Below are 12,699 nucleotides of genomic sequence, written 5' to 3' on the forward strand. Positions count from 1 at the left end.
TCTCTCTCTCTCTCTCTCTCTCTCTCTCTCTCTCTCTCTCTCTCTCTCTCTCTCTCTCTCTCTCTCTCTCTCTCTCTCTCTCTCTCTCTCTCTCTCTCTCTCTCTCTCTCTCTCTCTCTCTCTCTCTCTCTCTCTCTCTCTCTCTCTCTCTCTCTCTCTCTCTCTCTCTCTCTCTCTCTCTCTCTCTCTCTCTCTCTCTCTCTCTCTCTCTCTCTCTCTCTCTCTCTCTCTCTCTCTCTCTCTCTCTCTCTCTCTCTCTCTCTCTCTCTCTCTCTCTCTCTCTCTCTCTCTCTCTCTCTCTCTCTCTCTCTCTCTCTCTCTCTCTCTCTCTCTCTCTCTCTCTCTCTCTCTCTCTCTCTCTCTCTCTCTCTCTCTCTCTCTCTCTCTCTCTCGAGTTAAGAGTCTTAGGAAAAGGAAAAACTTGGAGAAATAGCTTTTTGGGTTCGGGATTTGTAGGAGGAAGTTTCTAGTTAAAATCCAACCAAAGTTCGTCCTTTTACATCGCTGGTTAGTGTCTCATTAACCGTTTATGCCCTCACTTGTTCTTATCCTCCTCTTCTGTTGCTATTCTTTGTTGTATTGAGAGAAAGGTTCCTACTTTAGGGTTTGCGATCCAGAATTGGGGATTTTATGATGTTTATTATGCTTTTGGTTTATCTTTACAGAATTGGTTGAAGTCAGATCGTTAACCATCTTTTTATGATATGCTGTGAAGTTGGTTTGGTATAGCCATATAATGTAATTGGTTGAAGTGAGATCATTATGCATTTTTGTTTGTTCCTATGCTGTGAAGTTGATTTGAAATAGCCATATAATGTATGTAGTATTGGAGCTTGAATGAGTTTTAATGCTCCATTTGTATCACATTGAGACGGTATCACTCACATTTGTGTAACTGTTCTAGTTTATCTATCACCTACCAATGTCTTGTTTCTTTCTGACATTTTGGACACAGGTTTTTAAAACATGCCGAGAGAGGAGAGTTCGAAAGCCACTCGAAGAAGCACCAGGTCTTCATCTTCTGTAACTGTTGAGAACGCAGAACCTAATGAATCCCACCAACCAACCGTTGATGATCTTACTTTTGGGGATGAATCAATCACGGTGGATGCGGTTCTATCCAACTTTCCTGGCAGACGCTCTCAGATTTTAGACCTTATTCGTCTTGTGGGTCCGTTGGATTGCCCTACTCTTCCATTAATGATCTATGGAAGTGCTTCTACTGGAAAAACCAGTGTTGTTCTTCAGGTGCTCAGGCATCTCAGTCGTCCCTTTGTTTACTCAAGCTGTCGTACATGTTACAGTCCCCGTATCTTGTTTGAGTCGATTCTGAATCAGTTGTTCCTTCATAGGAAGTGTTCTTCAAATGGGTACTCTAGTGCTAAACGATGTGACAAGCCATCTGATTTTGTCAACTTGCTTCGTGAAGCCCTTGGTAATGTGATAGAGTCTCTTGAGTCTGGTTCTGAAACTTCAAGACCAGATAAGTCGGATGGGAAACCTATGGGGAAGATGGTGTACTTAATATTTGATAATGTGGATCTTATCAGAGACTGGGATAAAGGCTCTATGATTCTGCAGTTTCTTTTCAGTTTGTATGATGTTTTGAAGATGCCTCAACTTGGTATAATACTTATCAGCGGATTGCCACCTGATGTGTATTACTCAAACATGGGATACACTGACCCTCTACCTCTTTATTTTCCTGAGTACTCTGAAGAGGATCTTCGTCAAATTTTCTTGAGGAATCAAGTTAACCGGAAATTGTACTCTGCATTCCTCGAGTAAGGCGATTGTGCAACCTTGCCTCCCAACTAGCTTTCTCTATCTTTTACTCATATTGTTTACTGATATGGTTTTTGGTGTCAAACAGTGTCGTGTTGAAACCATTCTGCAGGGTCACCAGGAGAGTTGAGGAACTGTCTACTACCTTCTCATCACTGTTCAGAAAGTATTGTGAACCACTTGATGATTTAGGAATTTCACCCAATGAAGATATGAAGAGAAGGCTGTATAGCCATCTTAAACCGCTTATTGCTCCCTGTTTAAATGAGATATTCAGGGTCTCGAGTCACCCTCATGATGGTGTCACCAGAGGCGAGAGAAGGCAGAAAGCCAGCTACGGTTCTGAAAACCGTGAAGAACTTGAAACATTGGACTTCCATATGTCTACTTCAGCAAAGTATCTTCTTATTGCGGCATTTCTCGCTTCAAGAAACCCAGCAACGCTAGACGCATCGATGTTTGACTCCACAGGGGGCATGGATAATCGTAAAAGAAAGCGGAAGTAAGTTGTCAAAAACAGTGTCATTATTTCTCTTTTGACATTAAGCTGAATAGAAAATGAATAGATTCACTGAGTTTAATAACAAGTCTAATAAAATTATGTGAAGGTAATGGTGGTGTGTGTTCCCGTGATGCATTTGAAGTTAAGAAATCTAATACTTTCTTCACAATGGTTCCTTCTCAGGGCATCTGAGAAATCGATGGAAAAAAAGGAAATGGCAGAGCAGGAAGCAGTCATGAAAGGGCCTGGAAGCTTTCCACTGGAAAGACTATTGGCGATATTCCAATGTATTGCCTCTGTGGGAGATTCATCATTTGGCGAAGAGGAAGAAGAAGAAGACGAAGATCCAACGGGTTACGACAAAGAAAATAACAACCTGATGTCTGATATTCTACTGCAAGTGTCAAGTCTTTGTGATGCACACTTTTTGATCAAAAGCGGAAGCTGCCCTTTAGAAGGTTCTATTAGGTACCGCTCTATGGTCTCTGAAGATCTGGCTCTGAAGGTAACAAACACTTTGCTTCCAATTGTTGAGTCATATAGCAGGGGGTAATACAAAAACAATGCTGATGCACCAATTTTTTTGTGTGTTTCCTCTAATATGGTTTACAGGCTGCGAGAAGTCTCAGCTTTCCACTAGCCAAGTACTTGTACAGAAGATAATGTTATCTGAAGCTTAATGGCACACTCTACAATATTGAGCTTCTTGTATTGTAGAATTTAGCAGTTAGTTTTAGTTCTCTCAGGAAACATTATCGTATTGATAAGCAATTTCCAAGTTATCAACGTGATCTGTAAATGTATGTGAATGATGTTTATTTTATTTTATTTTTATGTAACCATTTTTATTATAGTTTCTACGGCAAACTGATTTCGGAATCAAACCTGAGTTAGTTAAAATTCTGATGTTATGAGACCAGTCTTGAATCCGGTTTAGTTTCATTTCTTATGAAACCTGAGATGAGATAAACTTCTCTGTTAAGAAAGTGAAACACTGGATTAGGTTGAAAAATACAAGTTGAATAAAATTGGTTAAATAGCATTCAACTCATTCATCCACTAAATAGGAGATGAAAGAGTTGAACAAATTTCCTTTATAATCATTCAACTCATTCATCCAACTTATTTATCTCAAATGGTAAAAAATTGGCTGAATAATCATTCAACGAGTGAGTTTTGTTCCCATCTTCTTGTCTACTTGAGTTTCTTCTATTCCTAGTTTTTAGGTTTGGAATTATATGATTTATGCATCGTGAAACCTGTCACATATGTATCTATCATCATGAGATAGTTTCTACACTTAATAAACTTGGTTTGTACACCGTATAGACTTGGTTTCAAAGAGATTTTTTTCAAATTAAACAGAAAATAATATATGAATCAAAAATATCAATATAAATGTATCGTTGGAGAGTATGCCGCCACGTCATCACCCTTCCATCGTCTATAAAATCCATTGTCGTTGTATTGCTAAACCCTACACCAAGGCCTTGTGAGAAAAACACATCTTAGTACACTTGAAATAGTTTTATTTCCTTTCTTGGTAATACAAAATCCTTTTCGTTTCTTCTTCTTCTTCTCCACACTTCTAGATTTTTCTCAGCTAACGTAGCTAGAAACATTATAAAAGATAAGACACAAAGGAGCGTCTAAGATTTGAAGTAAACAAGGAAAGAAGCAAAAAAATGTGTTTGGAATTTGTGTATCATGAAGAGAAGACGGAGCTTGGTCGGCAACAAGCACCGGGGACGTGTCCATACTGTGGTGGAAAAGTATCGGCGGTGGATATAGAGACCAAGTGGTTGTTCTGTTTCTTGCCACTCTGTTTCAAGGTCAAACGCAAGTACTCTTGTTCTTCTTGCGACCGTCATCTCGTCTTGTATTATTGAACAAAACACATATACAGATACAGAGATGCGAAAAGGTGAAGAAAGAAACACACAGAGCGGGGTCATTGAAATTGTATTATCTATTTTATTTATTTGTTTTGTCCTCTCAATGTTGAGTGTTTTTTTTCTGATTTTCCCCTGAGATTTCTGATTTTGCTAAATCAAACGCCCCATCGTGGTGGTGGACATTGGTTAATTTCATTGAGTTGTTTACTTTGTTTTGTTCATTGTAAATAATTTGTTGCTTAATAAAGATATGGTTATTTTAACGTGAACGTGTTACATATATTTTTTAATGATGGGTTGAGTACCATGATTGAAGTTAATTATATTTGTGTATTAGGAAAGTTACCGCAAGATTCAACAGGAAATATATATTAGATAACTGCTGAAATATGTTCTCTATTTGAGTGATTGATAAGGGCTTTCCTGTATATGAATGATGCCAAAGTTGTGCTGTACGTCTTAGCTAGAGACTGACATGAAGTGGACAAAAAAATGTCAGTGGTCCAATTAATTACAACTTATGTATCGCTCACGTTCACTTGTTTAGAGAATATATATTTTGTGTGTCTACAAAAGGTATATAAATGAATCTTCTTACTTAATTAATTAGTCGGCTCCGTTTGCATATTCGAGTATCTTTTACTTTGATTCCATTTTAGTTTAGTTTTTTCAGAGCCATCAAAAGAAATCCTCGTTTTGAGATTATTCTAATCTCCTAAGTTCGATCTAACATAGACATAGTCCTTGTAGCAGTAGAGTTAATTTTGTTAAAGTCGAGTATATGACAGTTTTGTTGAATATTGTATGGCAAAACCAGATCGTTCTGAATCTTGGAAAAACAACTTTTTCTTGTATTTTTCTTCGGTTCTATGTTTAAAACTAGGTTGGACCATTCTACACCGCACAACATCTCTTTGTAAAGAAATTGTACAAAGATGCTGATTTAGATAACATGCTTCTTTGTCGTCAGCTGGCCGTTTAATTTATCACGTTTACTTTTTTTGTCATTTTCTTGTAACAAGTAATAAAGTTCTCGTATACATATTTTAGAGTATATTGGTAATAACCATGTTGTAAAAAACGACTTATGGTGCCGTGGTGATTCACTGTGTTACGTTTAAAATGATAAGAATAAGTTTGTAGAATGCAAGCAATGTAGACAACAATACGTAAATGATATTGATGGTACTAAGATCTAAAGTCGTAAGACGACTCCCATGAATAATAGCAGCATGATAAGGATGGTTTCGATATTTTGGGACAATAGTTTGATGTCACCTATATATTAATTCTGTAAATGAATCCATCGAAGTCTATCTCTAATATATATTATACCATTTTTTCTAGTTGATACCATTGTGAATTCTTCATATTGTTTCAACTCTTATTATTTATTTTTTTGTTTTGGTTTATCATTTTAGTGGATTACTACAAATCTACATTAGTCAATACCTAACTCTATGTAAATGTTTTATCAGTTTCTATATTCACTCTTTGATACATATCCAGAACGACCGGTACATTTCAACGTCTTAATTTAATGCCCATATAGAAACTTTCTGTATTTGATCATTTGGGTAAGATCACAGATATCTTATAATATTTTTTCTAAAGAAAAACAGATTGGAATAAGTCGTACAAATTGATCAAACTAGAAAAAAAAAAAATAATAATAATAATAATAACTGGAATCGCATGTACATGATAAAAGGGACAAAGGCAAGAATAGGTGAACAGGTGTTGGACCGTCACTTGTCATCTTTTCTTTTTCATTTTTTCTGGTAGATAAGCCCAAAAACACTCTACCTCAATCTTTCCCTATCTGTTCCTTTAGATTCTAGACGTACAATTTCCACATCTTATCATATTTCATTTCCGATTAAAAACAATATCATGTCACAACAATAATACAATTTTGCCACACGGTGGTTTCTCATTATTATTAAGGGGATGTCATACATAGGTGATAGGTAAGATAATTCAGTACTAATTCCAAATCCTCGGTCTTAAATCTTAATAATACGAAAAAAGAATAAAACAAATATCTGTTTAACCATATCGATATACAATTTGGAATTAATTATGGAAAAGGTAAAAAGATCAGTACGAACCGAGTTTCACGAGGCCTAAAAACGAAGAGAGTAATTAAGGGTTCGATGATAAAAGATATTTTGTTGATAGGTTTGTATATATGCTCATAAGATGGAACATACTGTTAGGCTAATAAAGAGTTTTGATTTCCCAGGTTTAGTTGATTTTGTGAGAGGATATATTTTGATTAAATGTTGGACATTTGTTTAAACCATATCATCAAAATTTGATTGATTGTGTTGGGAGAAGATAAGGTTTTTGGATATCAAACCTCAAATAATTGTCGCTGGACTCTGCATGTCTGTTCTGTGCCCGAAAAGGCAAACTTACACAGTGTCCCTATCTCTCTTTCTTCTCAATGTGGCCGTAAAAATGATTTTTTTTTCAATTATGGAAGTGATTTACTTTAATTTCAGGTACAATTAGCACTCACAAATCATAACTACCTTTCGCAAATCACAATCACCAATCACGATCACTTCAAGTCTTTCGATCGATTCAGACGAGGAAATTCATATTTTGACGGTCCATATAATTACAACGATTGAAGTTGTACATTTTTAATTTTTTTTGGGAACAATTTATAGACAATTTAACTACTTGGTGCTAGTTTAGCTACGTAGGGTTTCTTTTATCAAAATAAAAATAAATGCGTTGGGCATTGGGCTTGTCATTCTTGCTATTGCACAAAGCCCAATAATCAAATTAAAAAACTGTAGACGAGAATGATAAAATTGTTATACAAAACTTCTTTTTTTTTAAAAAAAAAGGTATGGTGTAATAGCGCTATTATGTTGTTAATAAATGATGGAATGGCATACATACACACACATGATAGTTTTACGTGGATTACCTATTAACGTTAGTTTTCTCGGATCGATTTTTTTCTTTTTCTTGCCGTACGTGCGAGTGTGATTGAAAGTAAAATCAAACCTAACTAAACCTATTTGAACCAAATGAAAGTAGGTTTTATCACTTTATGTAAGTTTTCTCTCATACCAAAGTAAAATAAACTAAACCAAACTAAATTGAGTATGGTAATTAATTTGTAGGTTTGGGGATTTTTTTTTTCTTTTCAAAAAACAAATGGATACAGGAAGAAACAAAAACGGATAGAATATATAATTAACAACAATGCGTAACGAGGTTATTGGGCCTAGGATCCAGTTTGATCACATACATTTACGTTCATCTCAGACTCATGAATATTCTCAAATGTTCTAGTCAAATAAGGAAATGTGAAAAAAGAAGGAAAAAAAGGAAATGTGAACAACAACTCAATTGGTATATATACCGGCCTATCGGGTTCCAACTTAGAATTTTATCTTGGTATCCGTATTAGATATCATATTCTTTTCATATGATATCGATGCAACTGTAAAATCTCGATATCGAAATAATACAAGTATTGAATATTTGATTTGAAACTGGTTACGATGTTGTTAATATAAGTATATAACGTAATTTCCTTGTTGATTAATTAGGTACTATATAGAATTATCGATCTCTTGTTAGTATGTACAGAAATACTAGTTTCATACGTGGACAGAGATGTTAATATTATGGTTAAAAAGGCCCTCCATGCATGTTAAATCGGTCCAATCTTTGATTGTTCCCATGTCCGTGGGTTTGATTTGTTTGGCTCCAAATAGAACGAACTTCGCATATAGCGACCGATCTTAAAAAGCCCAAGAGTAGTTTAGGTTGTTATTAACTATTGACATTTATTTTGTACTAGTTCTGCTTTGTCGAAAATGACATGGTTAGGCTGTGTTGAAAACGACATTGTTTGGGCCGAGTGATTGACTATTTTTATTTTTGGCAACTAGTAATGGTTTTTGAACTGTAGCATAACATCACTGATCCTATGTATGTATATGAGAGAGATCTTAATATTTTTTTCCGTAGTAAATGATATCATAATTTGGTGTACCAACTGAGGAAAATGACTATATAGCCTCACTTAGGGGTCACTCAAACCGTAAGAATTAAATCGATTAGTCTAAAAAAATATGATTTACGACGACCAAAAAAAAAGAAAGAGTCGTTATTATATGAGTCTTATATATAAAGAGATGAATAATGAGTAGGAGTGTCATATTCACGAGCAAGTGTAATGTGCTTTCCTAGAAATTTCCTCCACATGCATGTCTATACGGTACGAAAATGCCAGTTGATTCCAATTCTATCATTATTGGTATGGATATGAAGCAAACATTATTTCCTTTGTTTCCTCAGATTTATGATTTAATAAAAGAAAAAATGGACCATACATCGTTTTAGAAAGATTTTTTTTTTAAACGAGAACTTTGATATTGACACTTATATAAAAAAAAAAGTTTCATTTTTAGCAAAAGAACCTCGGATCTGCAAGTTCACTGGACTGGATCGCTCTAGTACTGTTCATAGAATTAATTCTATATATATTTGATATTGATATTGATGTTAATTTTTGATTCCCAGATCATGTTAGTGTAATATTAAGTAATCAATAAAAAAGTGTGTATATTAGAATTTAAATATCACATTGATTGAATCCTTATGAAGATTTGACCATATATATTAGACAGTAGTAAATTCGAAATTATAATTATTTATAATTAAAACTTAATAGTAGTGATATTTTTTTCTTTAAGTAGTAATATTTTATTAAGCAATTCAGTTTTTGGGTGCCTTTGTGAGAAACTTTATAGATATAGATTTGTGATAAAGGAAATAATCCTTATAGTTTAGACTTATCGGACACAATTGATTAGAGACGGATCGAGATTTGAGTATATATATAATGAATATGGAACGATGGGTATATGAATTGATGAGTTGTCCACCGTTGGTTACGTGCATGCATTCAATGACTCGGTGCCAACATTCCGATGATAGCGAAATTTTTATCTTGATGTGATTTGTATATTATAGTATATGTTTCCATTAATTATGCAAGATTTTAAGCTCACACAAGTCACAAGACTATTATGTTTTCTTGATTAAGATTGAGCTTTGTGGATACTAAGTCAATTAGTCAAATTCTTGATAACCAAATCAATCATTTCTTTTTATTGTACCCAATTAAGCACTACAAAACTGGTCCTACAACATTCTAGTATACAAAATTTGATGAATGACGAACCATTCAATAAAATTATTTTCAAATTCGAAATAAATAGAAGATGTTTCGGCCGGAAAACTACATATTAGCCCTAATTTGTACGTAGCTATTTTATCTCGATATTGATTAAAAAAAAAGATGACGGCGTCTAGAATCACCGTCTTCGCCGTTTTATTGAAAATGTAAGCATGCATGGCGTCTGATCGCACCGACGTTGCCGACGCAACTTGATTTGACTCGTTCCGCATTGGCTCCCTTTTCGTAAAATTTTAATAGTAATTGTTAATTAATTTGCAGATTCTTTTGACCTTTTAACACTAATTTATTTCTATGAGGAATATGTTCTCTCATAGAAATAATACTATAGATTCCTCATATGTTGATGTAAGGTGAATCTAGAAGTATAGTTCTATGGACGAATGTAGTCATCGTATAATGTATATTTCAATTTTAAAACTCACATGTACAAGGTATGTTCTACGTTGCTATACAGGAAATTATACACCACGAGTATGAAATGTAAATATCCAAACAACATATCTCAATGTTGATGACTACATATTAAAAAAATCACAGAAACTAATATAAGAAACTTTACGCTTTGTTGTCCAACGACTAAAAAAACAAAATTATGCTTTGTTACTCATAAGTTAGGTTTAGGTATGAAATTTCATTAGGTAAAAAAAAAAGGATTTTAACAAATAGATAATATAACCATGAAGAAAAAGAGTTCAAAATAACAAATACATGTGTGAACTTAAATAGAGATATTAAACCTTAATTACAATTTGCAGTTGACATATTATATCATGGATAACGTTAATTAGTTGAAGAAGAAAAATTTCTACTACTTCAAACCGAATTTAAAATCATAATGATATTTAGTAATCAACTATACACTAATATACATTATCTTATACTTATTTATTATCCCGTGAGTCTTACTGATGTAGGCAGAATTTAAACCATTAGTAACGTCAGAGAGTAATGACGGCCTCTTTACTTGTTCAAGCTTTTCCACCATATCGTATTTTCAACATGAAAGTGTTGTTTACTTCAGTAGACTTAATTTAACAAGTAATTTAAACTGCATCTGCATTATGATCTATATAGCTACCTAATTTTGATAATATTCCGACGGAGTAACGAAACTGCAAACAAACTAATGCTTTAACTTAAAGTTTAAAGCATTAGTTTGTCTGCAGTTTTTCTTTTAATCAGCTCTGCAGTTTTTCTTTTAATCAGTTCTGAAAAGAAAAACTGTATCAACTAATGAATAGGTGAATATCGAATACATAGCTAATATACGAATACAGCGAGAATCAAATTCATACGCCACTATGCCATCACAATTGAAATTATTTTCTGAAGTTTTCATTTTCTAGAGAATATATGAAAGTCAATATTTTTTGGGTCAAAAAGGTCCAGTTAAAAAGGCAGTAGACAATGTACAAGACTATTCAAATATAATCATTATTTAGAAACGGGAAGCGTGTTTTATACATTAACGACTGTGTAAAAAGGCAAGATTCTTTTGGTATTTTTAGTAATACAGTATATTCTCAAAAACTGACTAGAATTTTTGTTTCTATGTTTTTGATTATTTTTAATTGTTTATGAAAGTATTATCTGAATATTTTATTTAGTATCTTATTTAAAAGGGTGTATTGTACAAAAAATTATACACGTTTTGATGACGGTCTATAATATATAAACATTACTTTGCAGTGTTTTTCTATTGTTCTTATTTAGTTATTCCAAATCTTAAACTTACGTGGGATATATACTATATTGTTACGGACATGTACGTGAATACGTTCTTCTAAACCTAAACGTGGCTTTGAGATTTACTAGCAATTAAATAACAAAATATATTGAAAAAAAAAAACAAGTCAATGTTGGGTTCCCATGCGGCGCGGGTAGCCAACCGTTAGCAAAAGTCTTGTTTTATACTATCAACAACAAAAGAAATCAAAACTATCGAACCAATACCAAAATGTCAATAGGAAGACTGGAAGAGTACACATTGAGCTATAAGCGATTGTTGCCTCAAAGCTTCCCAACGAATGCAATATGGGAAGGAAGCGAAAGGAGATTTCATTCGAAAATGATGTATAGTTATTCATTTGTCACTTACAAGTTACAAGTATAATAGTGGTGAAGATATATGTTGCTAGCTAGCTATATGTATTTTTACGCGTGAGCAAGTACATTGTGTGACTCTAAGATGAATGTTGTTTTTATTTTTTTAATATAAGGAAGACTATAGACCATAAAGTTCAAAAATTTACCCGCTTTATTAATATTTTGAAAACTATCTTACTAAATATTTGAATAATTTTGCTTTATAAACTTTAGACTTGAATCATACAAAAACTTCATATTTTAGAAACTTTCAAAATTTTTTTTAACTAAAATTAAACAAATAAATTACCTTCTAAAAGAGTTAGTGTAATTAATTATAACTAGAATATATTCCGTAAATATATATGTTTAAATACTAATAATTTTAGAATACTATAATATTTTAATTGTGAAAATAAAATTTATTATTTTACTAATCACATAATTTTAGTTTTACCAACCCACTGATGTGGAACATTAAAAACACATTTTTCATCATAGATTGAGTAATATGTCTTTATTTTTAAAAATTCAAATCACAATATATGCAGAAAAAAATCTACGTATTTATTTATCATATGTATTTTATGATAATTCTAAACAATTTGTAAATGAAAAAAAAAAGATGATAAGAGAATCATAATCCAATATCTTAAAAAAATCTTCTAAATACAGTTATTTATTTTAAAATAATAATTTGGATACTTAGATACAAAATCTTACTTTTTAAAATTCTGATTGGTTTACAATTTTTATAAATTAATTAATTTTTTTTTGTCCATAACTAATTAGAGAGATACAATATTTTGTTTTAGAAACTAATAATTATTTAAAAGATTTTGTTAGTCTTATATTTAAATTACATTTTTATTCTTACCAAAAAATTAAATATGTGACTTTAAAACCAATGGCATGACAATGTAATTTTCTACACTTTATAAAGTTAGTTTTATATTGATATTTTCCAGTAGGATTAATTAAAAAAAAGTAGGATTAATTAATAATTTAGTGGATTAGATATTGAAGTAAGATTATATCAACAGAAATTATCATGTAACTTGTTTTAAAAGGCAAATGTTTAATTTTTCCAGTAAAGATAAAAATGTAAGATTATATCAACAGAAATAGGAAATAAAGGAATATATAAGCTTTTTTGTTTTTTATATTTTTTTCTAACAAAAAAGTTTTTTGAATTT

General features: G+C 32.5%; 2 protein-coding genes across 2 annotated transcripts; both read left to right on the forward strand.

Annotated features, from left to right (window-relative positions):
- On the forward strand, positions 347-3,145 carry LOC104717206 (origin of replication complex subunit 5-like). The gene is made up of 5 exons (XM_010434746.2): positions 347-507; positions 956-1,784; positions 1,874-2,287; positions 2,471-2,792; positions 2,900-3,145. The coding sequence occupies exons 2-5, from the start codon at positions 967-969 to the stop codon at positions 2,948-2,950; spliced, it is 1,605 nt and encodes a 534-aa protein (XP_010433048.1). The 5' UTR covers positions 347-507; positions 956-966; the 3' UTR covers positions 2,951-3,145.
- Positions 3,756-4,445, forward strand: LOC104717207. Its single transcript, XM_010434747.1, has one exon. It carries the CDS (start codon positions 3,973-3,975, stop codon positions 4,174-4,176), a length of 204 nt encoding a protein of 67 aa, XP_010433049.1. The 5' UTR covers positions 3,756-3,972; the 3' UTR covers positions 4,177-4,445.

Source organism: Camelina sativa, chromosome 10 (assembly GCF_000633955.1).
Source record: "Camelina sativa cultivar DH55 chromosome 10, Cs, whole genome shotgun sequence".
Lineage (NCBI taxonomy): Eukaryota > Viridiplantae > Streptophyta > Magnoliopsida > Brassicales > Brassicaceae > Camelina > Camelina sativa.

Excerpts from the sequence above, each read along its gene's own strand:
- LOC104717206 (XM_010434746.2), top strand. The coding sequence starts at position 967 with ATGCCGAGAGAGGAGAGTTCGAAAGCCACTCGAAGAAGCACCAGGTCT. Across the intron at positions 1,785-1,873 it reads TTGTACTCTGCATTCCTCGA|TGTCGTGTTGAAACCATTCT; the intron begins GTAAGGCGATTG and ends GGTGTCAAACAG. Across the intron at positions 2,288-2,470 it reads AATCGTAAAAGAAAGCGGAA|GGCATCTGAGAAATCGATGG; the intron begins GTAAGTTGTCAA and ends GTTCCTTCTCAG.
- LOC104717207 (XM_010434747.1), top strand. The coding sequence starts at position 3,973 with ATGTGTTTGGAATTTGTGTATCATGAAGAGAAGACGGAGCTTGGTCGG.